The sequence below is a fragment of the Peromyscus californicus genome, unplaced genomic scaffold, assembly GCF_007827085.1.
Source record: "Peromyscus californicus insignis strain IS unplaced genomic scaffold, ASM782708v3 Scaffold_8__1_contigs__length_139910024, whole genome shotgun sequence".
Classification (NCBI taxonomy): domain Eukaryota; kingdom Metazoa; phylum Chordata; class Mammalia; order Rodentia; family Cricetidae; genus Peromyscus; species Peromyscus californicus.
Window position 1 is genome coordinate 15,111,237 of NW_026294606.1, and position 21,022 is coordinate 15,132,258.

At 46.1% G+C, this 21,022-nt stretch overlaps 1 protein-coding gene and 1 pseudogene across 3 annotated transcripts in view; both read left to right on the top strand.

Moving 5' to 3' along the window:
• Positions 1-213: 213 nt before the first annotated feature.
• LOC128103625 (kinesin-like protein KIF11) lies at positions 214-12,076 on the top strand (annotated as a pseudogene).
• Positions 12,077-13,091: 1,015 nt separating this feature from the next.
• The window catches only part of Fam120a (family with sequence similarity 120A), a 105,619-nt gene continuing 97,688 nt past the window's right edge, over positions 13,092-21,022 (top strand). For 2 of the 3 annotated variants that reach the window (XM_052728173.1, XM_052728176.1), the window contains exon 1: positions 13,092-13,612. In XM_052728173.1, the coding sequence (XP_052584133.1) occupies positions 13,139-13,612 (474 nt within the window). In that variant the 5' untranslated portion in view covers positions 13,092-13,138. The remainder of the gene's footprint in view (positions 13,613-21,022) is intronic. The other variant, XM_052728175.1, reaches the window with a different exon arrangement.

The window sequence follows — 21,022 nt, forward strand, 5'->3', positions numbered from 1 at the left end:
TTGCCCTGGGGTTTTGTTTGCCTTCCTTGTGCTGTGTTATAGGCAGGCTACATACCTGCATGGCATTTTGGGGGTACGGGGGGGGACCTGAATTCTGGTCCTCAGGCTTGCACTTCCAGAGCTTTACCACTGTCATTTCCTCAGCTCTTGTCTGTTTTTTTTTTTTTTTTTTGGTTTTTCGAGACAGGGTTTCTCTGTGTAGCTTTGCGCCTTTCCTGGATCTCGCTCTGTAGACCAGGCTGGCCTCGAACTCACAGAGATCCACCTGGCTCTGCCTCCCGAGCGCTGGGATTAAAGGCGTGCACCACCACTGCCCGGCTTGTCTGGTATTTTAAGTGCATTAGGTGGGTGGGGAATTCAGTGCCATATCACGGCCAGAAGCGAAAGGATACAATTTAAGATTAACTTGTTGAATCAAAATCTTAAAATATATTTCATATGCTTTCTAGGTATGAACTAATTCCTTTCCAAACACCTTTGAAGCATCTACTAAACAAATTAATTATTGTATTAATGCAAGTTTTATATGGGCCTATTTTACCTCCAGTGGACTAGAGAGTATGGAAGTATGTAAGCTTCGGTACAGTGCTTTAAAAATCTGAATGCTTTGTTGTTGGTTTCTGGGCAGAGATGAGTCTGAAGGTTCAGTTTCTCCAGTTGGTGCAGGTTGGTGGCCACAGTCAGAGACCCGTGTGAACAATGGGGGTGCTGTGCTGCAAGCCTTTAGTTGGGAGAAAGATGTGGGTGCCCAGGCCCCCCAGTGTCAGAATCATCTCCAGGCCAACAGATTTTGGCAGGACTGTCAATATGTCTGTACTGGATACTTTTGTCAACATAAGATATAGTCAGTAGGGAACCTCAATTGAGAAAATGCTTCATGACCGATCGTGGAGGGCTCAGCCCATTGTAGGTAGGGACACCTCTGGGCAGGAGTCCTGGGTGCTATAAGAAAGCAGGCTGAGCAAATCATGATTAGCAATAAAGTAAGCAGCACCCTCCATGGCTTCTGCAGCAGCTCTTGCTTCCAGGTTCTTGCCATTTGAGTTCCTGTCCTGACTTCTTTCAATGATAGCTATGATGTGGAAGTGTAAGCTGAATAAACCCATTCCTCCCCAATTTGCTTTGGGTCGTGGTGTTCCATCATTAGCAATAGTAACTCTAAGACAGTGTCCCAGGAAGAGCTCTCCCGAGAAGGAGCAGAAGGGCAAGAGCATTCAGGTGGTGGTGAGATGCAGACCGTGTAATTTGGAAGGGAGGAAAGCTAACTACATTCAGTAGTAGAATGTGATCGTACACAAAAAGCCCTTAGCGAATCAACTGTAGGACTCACTGACAAGAGCTCGAGGAAAACATTTCCTTTTATATGGTGTTTGGAATATCTACTGAGCAAACCAATGTTTACAAAAGTGGTGTTTGTCCATTCTAGATGAAGTTATTATGGACTATAACTGGGCCATCTTTACAGACTGGCACTGGAAAAACTTCTACAGCGGAAAATGAAAGGTCACCTGGGAGGAAGATCCTTTGGCTGGTATAATTTCACAAACTCATTTAATTTTTGAGAACCTTACTGATAATGGTACTGAATTTTCAGCCAGTGTCTCTATTGGATATCTATAATGGAGAACTTTGGATATTCTCTGACCATCTTCTTCTGAGAGACTACTTTGTTTGATGATCCTGTAACAAGAGCGGAGTAATAATCAAAGGTTTCGAGGAAATTACAGAGCACAACCAAGGTGAAGTCTACCAAACTTTGGAGAAGAGAACAGCAAAAAGGACAACTGGAGCAACCTTGGTGAGTGCTTCCTCTAGTTTTTCTATATAATACACATGAAAAGATGCGACAATTGGTGGAGAGCAGCTTGTCAAAATTGGAGATATGCATTTGGTTAATCTTGCAGGAAATGAAAATTTGGCCATCTTGGAGCTGTTGACAAGAGCATCCAGGATGCTGGAAATATCTATCAGTCCCTGTTGACTTTAGGAAGAGTTATTACTGCTCTTGTGGAAATAATACCTCATGTTCTTTATCAAGAGTCTAAACTAATTAGAATCTTGCAAAAGTCTTTGTGTGGGGGGGGGGTACGAGAACATCTACAATTGTAACAAGTTCCCCTACATCTCTCATTTTTGAGGAACCTGTGAGTACATTAGAATATGCTCAAAGAACAAACTGAGTAAGCCTGGAGCTGATCAGAAACCTGCCACAGAACCTATTAAGGACGACACAGAAGCGATGGAGTGTGTAACAGGAGCTCTGGATCCAGCCCACAAGAAAAATGGAGTGTACATCTCTGAAGAAAATCTTAAAGAGTCATGAACGGAAAATTAACTGTTCAGAAAACTTATTGTTGAACTGGTTGAAAAAAGTATCAGTGCCCTTGAGGAGGGGCTCAGTAGTGTTAATTATTTGTGGGTGATAAAAATGAACTTGACCAGTGTAAATCTGAGCTGCAAATAAGGCTCAGGGACATGAACCCACTCATTTACAAGAAATAGACTTACAAGTTATTAGAGAGGAATATGTCTCTTTAACATTGGAAAGAACATAGGCAAAACCTCAAGCCTCCAGCAAGAAAATGTGGCAGCTAGTGTGTCTCAGATTTCTGATGTGCTATGAGAAGAGCGATCATTAGCTGCACAAAGTAAGACTGTTGCTCTGCAGAAATCAATTACTGAGCTTGTGACTGGCCATCCTGGTTCCCTCAAGGCTGTCTCATCCCCTGGTGTGGTGTCCACACTGAAAACCAATATACAACTGCAACACAGTTTCAGGACTTTATTGGCAATGGTTGAAAAGACAGGAGATTTAAAAAGAAAAGAAAAAGAAAAGTTTTCTCAGTGTATTATATACTAATCTACATGGACTCTAAGAAAATATAGTTTCTTCCTTGGTTCAATCACAAAAGCTTTGTGGAAACTTAAGGGAAGACTTGAAGGCAGCATGGAAACCCATTCACAGGAAATTTGTCAGTTAATCAATAGTTGGATGGAGAGATTCTGTGCTTTGGAGGCAAAGTGTGAAAATGGCCAGAAACCACTTAATAGTACTCAAGAAGACACAGAGTGGAAGTCAACAGATGTAATCAATAACACAACACACTGTAAAAACTTATTGAGGCTGAGGAGACGGCTTAGCAGTTAAGAACACTGTCTGCTCCTTCCAGAGAACCTGGGTTTGATTCCCAGCACTTACCTGGAGGCTCACTACAGTCTGTAACTACAGTTCCTAAGGGATCCAATGCGCTCTTCTGACCCCTCCCCCCACGGCACAGTACACACATGGTGCACCGATGCATGGAGACAAAACACCCATACACATAACATAAAGAGAACTTAAAAAATTATTGCTAGGCCAGGTGTGGTGGTGCATGTCTCGGCAGAGGCAGGAAGGAACAGTAAAGTCTAGGGCTTAATGAAACTATAAAAACTTGTTTGAATAACCTTAATTGCTTATTGCTGAAACTAGATATCCCAACAGGTTTGACACCAGAGAGAAGTTATTTATATCTATCAACACTGGTGAGAACTGAACCATGGAAACAGCTTCTTGATCAGCTGCAAAAGAAACAGCCCAAGCTGTCAATGATGCTAAATTGTTTGGAAAATGACAGAGAGACCAGTCAAGACATGGATGAAGGAAAGGGGGTTTCTGGAGCTACTGACTGAAGAACCTTTACTTCAAGAGCCATTTGTATGTACCAGTGTGGATTGCTCAAGTGGCTGTGTTCTATTTTTCCATCACAAAAACACAGGCGTTAACCCAGTGGAGAAGTCTAAAGTGAAGAAACCTCACACACAGCACTGTTTAAAAGAGCAGACTGTACTACAAGCCTGCAGTAAATTTGTGTCAAGATTATTTTTTATTTATTTTTGGTTTTTCAAGACAGGGTTTCTCTGTTTAACAGCTCTGACTATCCTGAGACTCATTTTATAGACCAGGCTGGCTTCATCTATAAATTCAGAGAGATCTGCCTGCCTCTGCTGGGATTAAAGAGGTGAGCCACCACCGCCTGGCTTTATTTATTTTTATGTGCATATTTGTCCATGTGAGGGTATTGGATCCCCTAAAACTGGAGTTACAGACCAGTTGTGAGCTGTCACGTAGGTTCTGGGAACTGAATACAGGTCCTCCAGAAGCCAGTGCCCTTCTTAACCACTGAGCCATCTCCTCAGCCCATCCCCCCCCCCTTTCTTTCTTTTTTTTTTTTTTAAGAAAAATAAGTCAGGTGGTGATGCCTTTAATTCCAGCACTTGGGGGGCAGAGGGAGGTAGTTCTCTGAGTTCAAGGCCAGCCTGGCCTACAGAGCTAGTTCCAGGACAGCCAAGACTATGCAAAGAAATCATCTTAAAAAACAAATAAATAAAATCTGACAAGCCATAATTTGAGGCTGTGTACAGACTGAAATGGGATAGACTTTATCAAGCAACACAGTTAATGTATTAAAGTTGAATGTGCTTTTTTTGTGATCACTGTAGTCCAAGTGTGTAGGGAGTATACTGAGTACATGTGTTTCTAGTTTTTATATAAAGTAGTCCTTCTAGAACAAGTGAGAAGTATTTTTCTTGTATGCTATTAAATACCAGATATATGGAAAATGTGTTGTTCTAGGCTTTGGCTGGCATAGGGGAATGTTGCCAGCACTTAGCCTTGAAAAGTGCCATCTCCTCTGCTGTTTTGCTCTGAGTTCATACATACATACATACATACATACACACACATATACATATATATGTATACACACACATACACACACACACACACACACACACACACACACACACACACACACACACACACATATATATATATATATATATAAAGCCTGTAAAGAGATTTTCCTGTTTTGCCTTCTCAGCTCACTTCTCCCCTTTCATCTGTTACCATGTCATTTGTAGAGAGCTACAGGTTTGCTTATTATAAAAAATCCAGGGTTTTACTTAGCAATCTTAAGCACGTTTTAGTGGTTATTGCTACAATCATTGTCAATAATAAACTTGACCTGGACTGAGCCATTGAACTATTTGCCACAGCAGTTTTTAGTCTCCTAAGTGATGGAAATGGCATGCAGTGTTTTCACACCAAGAGATGCATAGGCATCTTTATTGAGAGCCTTTGTAATAAAAGCAGACATTGGGCTTTTAGTGTAATTTGTGGTGTTAAATTCAAAACAGAAAAAAATCAAGTGGATCAAATTACAACAGGATAGTTCTTTTAGACATCTGGTTTCATGGTAAATCAATTTATAATCAAGGGCTTATGATTTTTAAGGCATGGCCTGGTTTGTCTCTAAGGACTGGGTCTCCACAAATCTTACACGGGTCAGGCATGTTGTAACATTTAATTTTTTTAGATGTATGTACATGAATGTTTTAACCTTCATACATCTCTGTGCACCACATGCCTGCCTAGTGTCTGTGGAGGACAGAAGTGGGTGTTCTTCATACATCTCTGTGCACATGCCTGCCTAGTGTCTGTGGAGGACAGAAGAGGGTGTTCTTCATACATCTCTGTGCACATGCCTGCCTAATATCTGTGGAGGACAGAAGAGGGTGTTCTTCATACATCTCTGTGCACCACATGCCTGCCTAGTGTCTGTGGAGGACAGAAGAGGGTGTTCTTCATACATCTCCGTGCACCACATGCCTGCCTAGTGTCTGTGGAGGACAGAAGAGGGTGTTGGATTCCTTGGGAATTGGAGTTAGGATGGGTATGAGTTACCATGTTGTGTGCTGGGAATCAAACTTAGGTCCTCTGCAAGAGCAACTGCTCTAAACTGCCACGCCATCTCTCCAGACTTATTAGTGCAAGTGTTACTGAACCATATGGAGGTTAGAGGACAACTTTGTGGAGTAGTTCTTAAGTAGTAGTCCTTACCTTTTCTAATGCTGTGACCCTTTCCTCATGTTGTGACCTCCAACCATAAAAATTATTTTCCTACCTCCTAACTGTAATTGTTACTGTTTCTGAATTGTAAATATCTGTTTTCCAATGGTCTTAGGCAACCCCTGTGAAAGGGTTCTTTGACCTCTAAAGGGGTCACAACACACAGGTAGAGACTGAAGTCATGTTGCCAGATTGCATGGCAAATTGTTTTACCCAAGCCATATTGCTAGCTCTTAATTCTGATAGGGCCTCATGGAGCTCAGGGTAGCCTTACTTTGTAGCCATGATGACCTTGAAGTCTTCCTGCTTCACCCCAAGTGCTGTAATGATAGGTATGTGCTACTACTACCCAGCGTTCTTTCCTTACTAAAGACCAGAGTGACTTTCACTGCTGGGTTAATGACATTCTGCTCAAGTCACTAGCACCCCAGGTGTATTGTTGATACCCACCCACCATTCCTTAACCCAGTACCTTAGACTGCTTGGTCAAGCTACCACTGAAATTCTCATCATTCGAATACTGGCGCTTTGACTAATCTTTGTAAGAAATGATTTGTTTATATTGTACTTTTTGTTGCCTATGACCTGAGGGTCCAAACTGACAGTGTAACATAAAGTCTTAAGAGACTCTGGAAAAACAGTAAGTGCCCTTAACCCCTGAGCCATCTCTCTAGTCCCTTGAAGGTTTGTTTATTTATTTTGAGACAAGGTCCTACTATGCAGACCAGGTTAACCTTGAGCTCAGAGATCTGCTTGTCTCTGCCTCTGGAGTGTTAAGATTAAAGGTATGAACCATGCTTGCCTGAAGGTATTTTTTTTGGGGGGGTTGAATAAAAATGGCCCCCATAGTCCTATAGGGATTGGCACTATTAGAAGGTGTGGTTTTGTTGGAGGAAGTGTGTCACTGGGGGGTGGGCTTTGAGGTTTCGGATGTTCAAACCAGGCCTAGTGGCTGGCTGTCTCTTCCTGCTGCCTGAAGATCCAGATGTACAACTCTCAGCTACTTCAACACCTATGTGCCTGCCTGCTGCCATGCTTCCTGCCTTGATGATAATGGATTAAAGCTCTGAACTGTAAGCCAGGCCCCAATTAAATGCTTTCTTTTGTAAGAGTTGCCATGGCCATGGTGTCTGTTCACAGCAATGAAACCCTAAGACAGGGGGTTTGGCTTTTCGAGAGAGTATTTCTCTGTGTAACAGAGCCCTGGCTGTCCTGGAACTCTGTAGACTAGGCTGGCCTCAAAATCACAGAGATCCAACTTTCTCTGCCTCCCAGTGCTTAGATTAAAGGTGTGTGCCACCATGCCCAGCCTAAGGCTGGCTTTTATACAAAGGACTAGGTGTTGTAATTGTGATGAAATTCTGGGTGTGGGCTGCCCTATGTGGTAGATGATGCTCCAGGCCCCACTTACCAGGGCAGCTCTTCCTACTCCACATGCTGGGGACTTTAGGGGGGCAGCAATGATGAGCAGGGGAAGAAGGGCAGTTATTTAGTCTCAGTGTCTTAGGGTAGAGCTTTCCCATGCTGTCAGTAGCTCCACCCCCACTGCTTTCTAAATGTGAGGCAGAACTTACTGTTTTCTACATGCACTTTGTTCTTGTAGCTCAAGTAACCCAAATCTCTTTGGCTGTAGTCCCAGACCTAAGCAGGGAGTCTCCACCATTCTCAGGATGACTATGCTTTCCAGAGAGAATCAAGTTCATGTGTCCCAGCCTGGATAGCTTCTCAGACTCTGATCTAAGAGCAGTGATTTTTCTGGATATATTTTTATTGTGTGCACAAGTGTAACAGATTACTGAGTAACTCATCTAGAAATGGTTAAACCTTAAAAATCACTTTGTACTTGAATGAATTTCTTAAAAACTTCCATTGGATTTCTAGCATACTAAAAATTAAAATTTAAGGGTAGTGGCACACTTCTGAAACCTTAGCACACAAGAGGCAGAGGCAGGAGGACCATGAGTTTGGGGCCAGCCTGGGCATTCTAGTGAGAGTCTTTCCCCCAAAACCTAGAGATTTCATCCTGCATTCTATCAGGCAGTATTTATGGAATGACTAGAATAAGTTCTTTCTCCAAATAGGATTACACTACAACAGCTTCCACTACTGCTGCTGCTCGGGTCACCTCTTGGAAGTTGCCTAGGGAACATACAGCCCTCATTTCAAAGTCCTCGGCAACTCTTGAGCACAGCTATTTCTGATTTGGCCCAAAGCCATCAGGACACAAGTTTGGATGGCATGATGGCTAATAAACAAGAAACACAGCAAAAGGGGCTGGGAAGGTTACCTGGGAAGAAAGCGCTTGCTATGCAGACATGAGGACACGATTTCTGGTCCATGGTGCCCACATAAAAGCTAGCTATGGGGGTATCACCTGTCATGACATCATGGGGTGGGTGTAGAGACAGGTGAGTCCTGGGGTCTCACTGGCTAGTTAGGCCAGCCAAAAGAGCAAACTTCAGGTTCAGAGGAAAGACACTTAACAAAAGATGGAGGTAGACAGAAGACAACCCGTGCTGACTTCTGCCTCCACAAACTTGTCAGGGGCAAACATACATCCTCTCTCCACCCTCCCCAAAAGGAAAATGTCAGAAGCAGGCAGTGTTCTTTAGGTTGAAAACGTAAGACAAAACTCTGAGACCCTAAGTTCAGCTGCAGTGCTGGTTGCTCTCACCCATGTGGGGGGACTTGTCTTACTCAACCTGAGAAAACTGTCCCTGTTTGGTGGTGACACTAGTTTTCTTTCTCAGCAGAGTCGGCATCAACAGCTGACCTGGTGGGCAGATCTACACTGGTGGCCTTGAAAATGAGCTTCAGTATTGCTGAGTAGGTTATTTTTGTTTTGTTCTGGCAGGGACTTTGCAATTAACACAACAGCCTCTGGAAATCTGAAAAGAGAAAGAAAGGTAATTTACATCAGTTGTTTGAATATGCATGTTGACCAGCCTTCTCCACTCATGCTAGCTATCAGGGCCTGAAGACCAGCCAAACAGAACTGTGAGCATGCTGGAAAGGCTCAAGGGACCAATTACTGACCTTCCATTTCCTATGCAGTTCCCAAGTCTGCAAAAAAATTCAATAATTTAAGGCTAGGAGTGACTCTCCTTCCTTTTTACTCCAATATGGGAACCGGAGGAAAACAGGAACATGGGTTCTCAAAGGACAGCAACACACTCCTAAATCCCATTCATTATTTGAGGGGAAAAGGCAGAGACCTGTTCATTCAGAAATCTTACTAGGATCCTGGTTCCAGTGCAAAGTCAGACAGTTCTGTTTTTTCCTCTCCTTTCTACCCTGGCCTATAGCAGTCAAAGTTCAGCACTAGGTAGGGAGTCCACAAAGCATGATGCCCAGATCTCTAGCTTCAGTAAAGAGGAATGTTGGAGAAGCTGGTTTTAGATGCCAAGAAGTGGTACAGTGAGACACAAGAAAAGGACCCCAAGCAGCCTCCACTAGTATAGACAGGCAGGTAGGGAGCAATTCCAGCAATTAAGGAAGTGCAGGGACTTTTGGCTGAGATGGTAAATAACTCTCATATAATAATCATTTCAGGACTCTGTTCTTTATCTGTGCTATGCTGCCTAACAGAAGCCAGAATCATCTAAGAGGAAGGAACCTCAACTGAGAAAATGCCTCCGTAAGATCAGGCTGTAGGCAAGCCTGTTGGGCATTTTCTTAATTACTGATTAACTTGGGAGGGCAAAGCCCATTGTGGGTGATGCCATCCCTGGGCTGGTGGTGCTGGGCTGTATAAGAAAGCAGGCTGAGCAAGCCACGGGGAGCCAGCCCTAAGCAGTGATCTTCCAAGGCCTCTGCATCAGCTCCTGCCCTGACTTCCCTTCATAAAGAGCTGTGAAACTGAAGTATAAGCAAAATAAACCCTTTCCAACCCAAGTTGCTTTTGGTCATGGTGTTCATCACAGCAAGAGAAAGCCTAACTCAGACACCTGCCAATGTTAGATTTTACAAGATCTAACTTTACCTTCCCATTGGCTTGTAACTTAAAACTTTAAAATGTATTTTTAAAATAGTTCAAAGGGAAAATGAATTGACAGCTGTAAAGAGAACAGCATTTTTAATCCACCTGACTGAGGAGGACAAGAAAATGCTTCCTAATCCCAGAGTACCCAAAACCCCCAAGCAAGAGAAGCCTCAAGACTAATGAAAAAGCCTGTGCTCTGTGGAGACTTGGAAGCAACAACCAACGAACAGAGCAGGTCTAGGCACACAGCACAGGTTCAAATCCCAAGCAGGGACTACTGTGTCTCTTCATGGTCACAGGGTCCAGACTTGGCTGCAGCCTGCTGTTCCTCTAACCTTGGCTCCTGACGACCTTCGCAGGAAAGAGGCTGCCACCACTTGAAGAAAAACTCAACTGTTATTGCCAATATTTTTGTCAGGCATTGTGTCTCATACCTGTGATCCAGTTCTCAGGAGACTGTATCAGGAGGATTGCTGTAAATTGAGGCTGGCTGGACTTCATAGTGAATTCCAGATCTTCTCGGGCTATCTAAAGGAAATCCCCCAAACCAACCCAAACTCCCAAACCAAAACTGGGCAATAGTTTCCTGCTTTAGGCTATAGATGAATTAACTGATGAGAAACAAGTTAAAATGGAAAAAAGCTAAAAGCAAGCATTTCTCCCACTGCCTGGGTAAATTTACACACTGTGGCTGGCTTTCTTTCTCCATTAATCCAGTGATCATAACTTTTTTTTTTGAGACAAGGTCTCTCTATGTAGCACTGGCTGGCCTGGAACTCACTATGTATACCTGACTTGAATCCACAGAGCTTCACCTGCCTTTGTATCCCGAATGCTGGGATTAAAGGTATGTGCCCCCTTGCACTTTCATTTGGTAGTTCTTGTGAAGCCTACGCTTAGGCAGGTTTTAACATTTTTATTTTTCATCTGTTTTTTTCAATAGCTTGGTAATCTCTTCACGAAAAGTTCCTCTCATACAGCCCAAACACTAAACAAAGAAAAAAGTCCCGAGTCATATTGTATTCTTAAGCAGATAAAAAGTTTTAGTGTTTTTCAACAGGGCTTGCTTTTACCTTGCTACTTAGAGAATTTAAATGTCACTCAACCTGAGTTTTATTTACAGTGTTGTCAGCCAAACATTTACCCCATCATTAATAAATTTTACTCAAAAATTGTTTATTTTGAAGTGCATACCCAGTTAAGTAGGGAAAGTAAGCATGATTACATTTTGAAGGCTTTGTTTATGAAAATGAATTTTAAAGTTCCAAAAATTCCACAGTCTACACAATCACAGGAGTAGGAAGTGACTACAAATTCAGTACTATTGGCATCTGTGTAACAACCTGGGCGGTCAGTGACAGCCAGTGTTCTCACAGGTGAAGTGGTTTTCAGAAGGACCAGAGTGAAGAGGGCACAATTTCTGTGGTCCACCTCCAGAACCTTAGCGTTCCCGTCTTAAGACGAAAAGTACATTTATTTCCAGAATCATGAATACTAGCACAAAAGGGTTTTCTCTCTTTTTTAAAGAAAAGCAAGAATGTTTAAAAGAAATAAAAACAGGATGGGGAGTCAGCAGGGGCCAAAGGGTGGCGGAGCATGCGCAAGGCCCCAGGTTGGTCCACCAGCTCTCAAACAGACCAACAAACAAGAAACCTCAACCAAAACAAGTCCAAACCTAAACAACTGGATGAAAATATGTGGAATGTATTTGTCAGTGAAACTACAAGTGACGGGACTCAATCTTGTATACTAACCATGAATTCCAAAACATTTTGGCTATTTTTGGGGTGTTATTATTTAGCTAGGCTTGAAGTGCAACTCCGGTTTCTAAATAACATGTAATCCTGGCCTCATCACTAATCTTATACATAAGAGGCATAATTTATTGGGTTTTCAAAATCCATCAAGGCACCACGAGTGTTTTATCTACGTCACAGGGGGCCTGTGCTTGAGATTAAGAATAAGGTGTTATGATCACGATACACTGTGATATTCTTTAAAAGAAAAAAAACGTATAGAATTCAGTTTGCCTTTTCTCGGAGTCGGGGGCTTTGGGTCTGCATGGACTTGGTGCTCCCTCTGCGCGCCTCCTGTGTCTGCTGCACCCCGCTCCAGCACGGGCTTGCCCGGAAAAAGAACAGACGAAGAATGGGAGGTAAGCAAAACCCAAAACGCTCCTTTAAACTTTTTTTTTTTTTTTTTTTTTTGAGACAGGGTCTCTCGTAGCCCAGACCGGCTTCCAACTGGATGGAGATGACCTTGAACTTCTGATCCTCCTGCCTCCACCGCCAGAATGCTGGGGTGACAGCCTGCGCGCTACACAGGGCTCGAAGCCTGGGCTCGGTGCCTGGCAGACAGGCACTATGTCAGCCGAGCCACATCCCCAGCTCCCTTTCCGACGCCCAGGAGCACTGGGAAAGATTCCTCTTTCAGGACGTTCGGTCCCAGCACAGCCTACGTACCGTCGCCGCCCGGGTTTAGCGGGCTCCTCACTACCTTCTCGGGCAGCCCCGAGGCAGCGCACGTCCGGCCGTCTCCGGAGGGCGGCGCAACGCGGGGAGGCTTGCGGCTCCCGGGGAAGTCTCCTCAGCCGGGCTCTGACGCGAGGCCGTGAAGTCACGGCCTGGTCCCGGGAGCGACGCCGCCATCTTGTCGCCCCTGTCCTCTTCAGCGGCTCGCACTCTCAGGCTCCCGGCTTCCTCGCCCCGCCGGGCGACACACGCGGCGGAGGAGGGGCGCCAGCTGTCGGCCACGCCTCCCCAGCTCGCAGCCGCGCGCGGGGCGGGGCCGGCCTCGCAGGCCCGTGGCCTCGGGGCGCGGCCTGCACGGGCCCAAGCGCCTCCCCGAGCCCGCCCGGCCGCGGCCCCCTCAGGGCCCGACCCGCGGAGCAGCGCTCCTCCTTCTCCGCCCCGCAGCCGCCGCCGCCGCCGCCCCGGCAGCCCGGCCGCGGCCCGGCGCCGCCTCTTCCGCCTTCCGCGTCCGCGCGGGCGGGCCCGACGTCAGCGCCGCCCCGCCCGGCCCAGCCTCGGCCTCGGCCTCGCAGCGCGGCGGCGGCGCAGGTCCCTCCCCAGACATGGCCCTGGGAGGTGGCAGCACATGGCGGCCGAGGCGGCCGTGAGCGCGCCCCCGGCCAGCCCCAGCCCGCCCTGAGGCTGCCCGCGCCCGCCGGCCGCGCCACGGCCCCGCCGCCCCCCGCCCCGCCGCCGCCGGCCCCGCCGCCGCCGCCGCCGCCGCCACCCGCGCGCGCCCGCCCCGCCGCCGCCGCCATGGGCGTGCAGGGCTTCCAGGACTACATCGAGAAGCACTGTCCGAGCGCCGTGGTGCCGGTGGAGCTGCAGAAGCTGGCCCGGGGCAGTCTGGTGGGCGGCGGGCGGCAGCGGCCCCCGCAGACCCCGCTGCGCCTGCTGGTGGATGCCGACAACTGCCTGCACCGCCTGTACGGTGGCTTCTACACCGACTGGGTGAGCGGCGGCCAGTGGAACCACATGCTCGGCTACCTGGCGGCTCTGGCCAAGGCCTGCTTCGGCGGCAACATCGAGCTCTTCGTCTTCTTCAACGGCGCGCTCGAGAAGGCCCGGCTGCACGAGTGGGTCAAGCGGCAGGGCAACGAGCGCCAGACGGCGCAGCAGATCGTCAGCCATGTCCAGAACAAGGGCACGCCACCGCCCAAGGTCTGGTTCCTGCCACCGGTCTGCATGGCCCACTGCATCCGCCTGGCGCTCATCCGCTTCCACGTCAAGGTGCGGCTGGGGCCAGCGGGCCGGGGTCTCACGGTTGAGTCTGAGGTCCCTTTGGGCTCGAGTCAGGGTCGGGCCTGGTGCCCTTTGGACTGGGATCCCTTCGGGTTTAGGTCAGGGTTGGGGTCTGGTGTCAACTTGGGCAGGGGTCAAGAGTTGGGCTATGGGCCTCTTCGTGCTTGTGTTTGGGCTGGGCCTGGTAGGGATCGGAGTTGAGCCTGAGGTCCCTCGGGCCAGGGTTACAATTGGGCCCCGGGTCCCTTGTGCTAGGGTTCAAGGCTTGGCCTAGAGTCCCTTCGGGCTTGGGTTTGGGTTGGGCCTGTGGGGCTCTCCTTGGGCCAGTGTCAGGGCTGGACTAGTTCCGGGAAGCCCAGCCTGGCCCAGGCTGAGTCTTGGGTGCCCCTGCCTGTGGAAGGCCAGGGAGCAGGCCTCAGTGTCTCTTAGGGGCCCTCTGGGACACAGCGTGTCACCATGCTCAAGCTCGATGCGAAGTCCGCAGAGGAGCCCTGGAGCAGGATGGATGTCGGGCCCATTAGGCCCAGCGTGGTTGAAGTCCGCCCACAGCCATTCCTCTCCACTTTCTCTCTGGTCTGCTGTGGGCCCGTAGACCTGTGTGTAAGACACTTAAGGCTTGTGGACAGACCCACACCCAAGAGGGATTGGTGGTGTCATCTCCAACATCCTCCCAGTCTCTCCCCTCCTTTTGGAGGCTGGCAGGCCACTCCATGGTCTTAGACTTAATTGTGTATGCATCTGTCGACATTAACCCGCTCTTTCCCAGCAACAGGTTTACCTCGGAAGCCTGTAGAATAGTGACAGTGGGTCGCCATGGCTTTAGGGACAGGCAGCTGAAAATAGAGATTGCCTCCAAAGCTGTGGGAGGCAGACCTTGTGTGTAGCCCCTTGCTGCTCTCGGATTCTGAAGGCAGACCCCCTACCTCTACCTTTGAAAATGAGATGTTTGGAGAAATTGCTATGGTACAATTTTGGTGTTAAGATTTCAAGGGACTGTAAAACTTGATGGAGATGGGGTCTCGTCAGTTCTGTATGTCTGATGTGAAGGTAGTAGTTCAGAATCAGGAGTAAGAATTTGGGGGTCGTTTGGCATAGGCACAAGCTTGCTGGAGCTGTTTTTCTGCTGCACAGGAAGCATTCAGTGACCTTCAGCGAGCCCTGATGAGTGGGTAAGGAGAGCTGCACATTGTCAGCCTTCTGCTGTCCCTTTGGCAGAAGACTCTGCAGCCAAAATTGGGCCAGAGGAGAGCTTAAGGGCCCAGCAGTTGACTGAAAGCGGAGCACCTAACTTATCTTCAAAAGTTTGGGTAGCTTGCATTTTCATGTTTTCTTTAAAACACTTGTTTTTTGGGGGGTTGCAGGGTGGATGAGGCTATTTAAGTTTTTAACATTTGCCACTGTCTTCCAACTTGTTCATTTCTTTGGAAACTGAGCTTGAGTTGAAAGTTTTAGACTGTCTCCCTCTTCCTGATCATCCCTGCTGGCAGTGATGAGATGGTGGTAGTTAAGCCTAAAATGATTGCGGAAGTCCCACCCAGGATCCTGTTGCAATTGGTGAAGTTGTGTTTAAGTCTGTGGGTGGAGGCAGCTGGAAGAGTGGTGATTGGCCCAGGAGTGTGGCAGATACACTGCGTGTCATTTCTCAGCTAGTTCGTGTGAGAGGCAATGTGTGCTTTTTCACTTTTTCTCTGTAGCCTGGGGCTCTCGGAAGGGGAAAGTGGAGCCGGTCCTCTATGATCCACCTCTAGTGGACAGTCTGAAAAAGGTCCTGGTTTAGTGCTGTTTGGTGATGGGAAGTGACATTTAACACACAAGGAGTTATCACCAGCTTTTGCTAACAGCACAGGGCTGTATCCTTAGTCAGCCCACATTCAAGAAAACATTGAATATTAATTACTTCAGAATAGAATCTGGGTGTGTGGGTTCGTGTGTGCTTTTACCTTTTTGCAAGAAATGTTGAATTCTTACAAATGGTAAGCTCTTTTTAAAGACAGGATCTCACTATATTGCCCTGGCTGGCCTGGAACTCTCTATGTAGACCAGGCTGATCTCAAACTCACAGAGGTCCGTTTGCCCCTGCCTCTGCCTCCTGAGGCTGAGATTTAAAGGTCACACCACCATATCTGGCTGATTGTAACATCTTTGGGCCCTTGTGAATGCCTCCCATACCTAGTAGATACTCGGGATTTTGACCAATGTAGTGTGTGTTTAGAAGCTAGATGTAAGCCACATTTAAGACAGTCTCGATGTGTTTGGTGGAACATGCCTGTCATCCCAACACTTGGAAAGTTGAGGCAGGAGGATCCTGAGTTTGAGGCTAGCATGCATGGGCTTTAGGGTAAGAACCTGTGATCTTACTAGCAACCTCACTTTTTTGAAAAATGCCTAAGAGATTTAGCTTTTAGAAATTTCTTAGCAACCAAGCACAATCTCCAGAACATTGGGTAGAATGACAGGAGAATAGTGTTGTCTTTCCTGCCTGAAGGACCTCTCTCAGCCTGCTCTAGCCTTTGCAGAGGTAAGTCTAGCAACCCCGTTGTCCATTTTCTCAGCTCTGCTTGAGGAGAGAGCGAGTGAAGGAGAAAGTCTGCTGGAGGCAGGAGTGCCGTTAATAGCAAAGGAGACACCAGAGAGAAGAGGGGAACTGCAGAAAGCAGACGGAATTCTGGGGGTGTTTTTAATCAAGAAAACAATCCTGTGCACTTGGTGCCCCTGAGGATAGTGCAGTATTTATTCTCTGAGGATGATTTTCAGGGGCTGGAAGGTGGCTTAGCCGTTAAGAACACTTGTTCTTGCAGGGGCCCCGGATTTGATTCCCAGAATCCGCACAGTGGTTCCCAACTCTCTAGACCTCTGGTTCCATGGTATCGGAAGCCCTCTTCTGACTTCCGCAGTCTCCAGCTGTGAATGTGGTGCACAGACATACAAACAGGCAAAACATTCACACACACAAGTAAATCAAAAAATAATTTTAAAAAAGTAATAATGTACTGTGCATGTTTTAAAAAGGATGCTTTTGAGTCATAAAAATTACCTTTAGTGTTTGTGTGTGCATGTGTATATTGAATTTTTAATTGTTTTTGAATGCTCATAAAAACGTGAAACAGTGATGAGCTATCACTACATGTCTGGCCGAATAGGTGAATAGGAAAGACTGTCAGCACCAGGTGCTAGCAGGATTCTGAGCATCTGGAATTGGGCTGGCAGTTTATTTGATTATGTGTATGGGTGTTCTGCCTGCATGATGTAGATGTGTCTCCCTCCACAGCCCTGTCCCTCTACCCTATGTACACATACACTCTTAGTCCCAATGCTAGACCTAAAATTGACACCAAGCAGCAGGATTTCTCCATTCCCTGTGGTCACCCTTCATCATAAGCAGCTTCACATAGCTCAAACAGTAGAGCATTCAAGTGAGGACATTAGATTAGGAAGGACACAACTGTGTGTGGTAGACAAGCACCACTTCTGTGCTTGGTGCCTGCAGAGGTCAGAATAGAACATTGGATTTCCTGGAATTGAAGTTACAGATGGTTGTGAACCACTATGTGCGTGCTGGGACTTGAACCTGGGTCCTCTGGAAGAGCAGCCAGTGTTCACCACTGAGCCTTTTCTCTAGTGGCAGTTTCTTACTAAGTGTTCATATTCTAGCAAATCTCACTAATGGGTATTTTCTTAATGAAAGTTTATTCACATAAACACTAGCATTTGCCCTGGGGATATAGCCAGTTGGTAAAGCATGCCTTGTATGTGTGAAGCCCACAGGTCCATGCCCAGCACTGTATAAACTGGACATAGTGGCACATACCTCTAGTCTCAGTACTTGGGAGGTAAAAGCAGGAGAATCAGAAGTTCAGGGCTAACCTCAGCTGCATAGCACTTAGAGGCCAGCCTAGGCTCCATGAAACCCTGTCATGGAAAACAAAACAAAACAGAAAGCCTGTAGCAGTTGGGAAGGTGGCTCAGTTAGTAATGCCTGCTGCACAGAGAAGAGCTCGGGTCTGAAGCAGGACTCCAGCACCCATAGAGGAAGCTGAGCATGGCAGTGTCAGCTCTAACCCCAGTGGGGCATGTGGACATGGGGAGATCCTCGGGGCTCGTTGACCACGAGTTTCCATGTTCGGGGAGAAACCCTTCTCACAAAGGTAGAAAGTACTTGAGGAAGACACCCATCCTGAGCCTCTGGCTTACACACACACACACACACACACACACACACACACACACACACACACAGAGAGAGAGAGAGAGAGAGAGAGAGAGAGAGAGAGAGAGAGAGAGAGAGAGAGAGAGAGAGAGAGCTAGGTTCACAAAGTGTGATTCTCTTTTATATGACCTCCTCTGAAAGAGAAAGCCACAGGGATGGGAGTCCAGGAAGTGACTGAGAGTCAGGAGAGAGGGTGTGAACACTGGCTACAGGAGTGAGCTGCTTGGAGATTGAGGGCAGAACTGTCTGTTCTGGTGATAATAACACTTCAAAATCAAAACTACACCAAAACTAAATAAAAATTAATTTACTGTATGATAATTACTACTTCAAAAAAAGATAAATTTTGGTAAAGAAATTGACATGAATACCTATGCATATATTATGTTGTGTAAAAAGCATTTCTGTTACAAAAATACAAAATACCATCTTTTTAACTTTTTCTAGTGTTTTTAAAGTAGGATATCTTTTATTTATTCTTTGACAGTTTCATACATGTAAACCATCTCTTTTTGTCATCTCCAGCTCTTCCTCCCCTTTCCCACTCCCCTACCTTTTTTAGTGTTTTATAAATTGGCAGAAAGGTATAATTTCCTGTCATCTTTGTTTAGAGAAATCCTTTTTGATTTAGAAAATGCTTCTTTGATAGAGTAATAACTATGTTTTTAAATTGCATTTAAATTTATTTATTTGGTGGTGGGGCATGTGTGTTGGGGCACTTGTGGAGTCAGAGGACAGTTGGGCTTCTCTCCATGTGGGTCCTGGGACAGACTCAGGTTGTTGGACTCCTTTGTCTGCTGAGCCGTCTTGCTGGCCCTTGCTGCATGTTTTGCACAGTTAGTGGATCTGTGACCATTAGAAGTTGGTTTAGAGATAATTTTCTTGTGGACATTACACAGCATTACTTGAACATGGCATTTGCTAGTCACTGGGAGAGTAGCCTTTGTGTGCCTTGAGTCATGGTAACCTTTGAAGCCTCAGGGAGTGACTTGTGTTTATTTAAAAATCTTGGTGACATTCATTCACTGGCACTGTCTAAACACCTCTCCTACCAGACGGGAGGTGTAGGTGTGAAAGTTTATCCTGAGGTTCCTCAGACCTCAGTCTGAGTTCCTTCCAGTGGGGCTCTGGTAAATCTATGCTCTGGTCTGTTTGCTCAGAGCTTACACAAAATGGTGTTCCTGTGTTCAGCCACGCCAAGGAAACACACTTGTCTTTAGGACTGATGGTCTTTTCTTGAGAGTCAGCGGCAAGGAATAACCAGTGTCACCCTGGATGCTTCCTGGTCCTCGGTCACATTCACTCTGTCCTTAGCACTCAGTACCTATCTTCCTGGCTATTTTACATGGTGAGAAACAACGTCTACTGATTCAGTTACAAATGGGGAGGGACTAGGCACCCTGCAAAGGGAAGTGCAGGCTAAAGTCAAAAGTCCAGTTCCATTGTGTGAGTACTTTAGGGGTGTGCCTACATAGTGCTCATGCCCTGGCTGTTCTGAGAGCAGGCGTTTGCAGTTACAATAGGAGCAGCAGGGTTTCTGCTCTCCGATCACTAGATCCGGAGAACTAAGAGCAATGCTCAGGGACCTTTAAGTAACCAGGAAATACAGTTGAGAATTTACTGAAACTGCTCATCCATTCAAAATAAATATTTTTCTCTTGTATGTCAGTTTTGTAACTAGTCCCCTGTTGCTTAACGACAGGAGGAATACATATTCAGGTGGTTTCTTGACGTATACTTAAACCTAACTGGTGTAGCCTGCAGGCTATATATATATCTGGAGACCTGTTGCTCTCAGCTACAAGCCTGTACAGTGTCTGGCTGTAAAGAACACCAGAGACAGTTTAACATAATGGTATTTACAGCTCAAAACAGAAAAGGTACAATAGAAAGCTAGACACAGTATACACTGACGCTGAATGTTCCAAGGCACATGGCTGCAGCTCACCACTTGAAGGGTCAGTAATTTTGTAAGCTAAACAGTATTCCATTTGTGTGTGATAGCGATATATATCCATAGCTAGACATCTGAATTTCTCCTGCTTTTTGATAATTGTGAAAAATGAGTAGTGCTTCTATGAATGTGGTATGCAAATAGATTTGAATCTTTGCTTTTATTTCTTTTTAAGTATGTACTCAGACTTAGAATAGCCAAGTAATTGACAGTTTTGTTTAGCATACATACACATACATACACACACCACACATATTAGTGGTGTTGGGGATTGAGTCAAGGGTTCATGCTTGCTAAGCAAGAACTTTGTCACTAAGTTACATCAGTCATATATTTAATTCTTTCAAAAGTGCTTTGTTATTACCACAGTGGCTACAGAAGCTATATGTTTTATGTCATATGTTATACTACACATTATCAGCAATTTTTAATATGTGAAAAATCTTTTTGTGTTTTTTTTTTTTTTTTTTTGAGACAGGGTCTCTCTATTTATAAAGTTCTGGGTGTCCTAGAACTCACTATGTAGACCAGGCTAGTCTTGGTCTCAACAGATGTACTCTTGCCTCTCTGCCTTTGCTGGGATTAAAGGCTTGCAACATCACGCCCCCTTTCTTCTCTTCTCTTTCCCTCCTCATTTACCCTCCCAACTCCTCTCATGTCTTGTCTTGCCTTTTTACTTTTCTCTTCCAGACAAGGTTCACTGTATAGCTCAGACTGGCCTGGAGCTAACTGTGTAGACTAGGCTGGCCTCAAACTAATGGCAGCCTTCCTGCTTCATCCTCCTGGGATTATAGATGTGAGCCACCTTGCCCAATGGCATGACAGCCAAGCGGGACTGTGCATCCATGTTGCCAGATGTCCAGATTTTTTAAGTAAACCAGAAATCCACATTTTATTTAAAGTTATCCTACTTAAAAACTGTCAAGCCAAGCAAAACAGTACTCTAGGCTGGATTCAGCTCCTGAGCACAAGTTTGTCATTGAGCACTGATTGTTCTCAAGTTGTTGTCCTCACCAAAGTCTCTTTTCTAGAGTCCCACTGTCTTTTCCCACCTTGAGTGCTCTTCAGTGGCCAAAGCAGTTTAGAGACTTTCCCTAAAGGCCAAAGGCCTTAGGGTTCCCTCTTACATGCTCCTCTTTTTCCTGGTGTCCAGTATCACCTTTTGTGAGGGGCATCCCAGCCACATGCTCTTAATGTCGGACACTCGCCAAGCTCTCGATTCGTGTCTTGTCTCCTT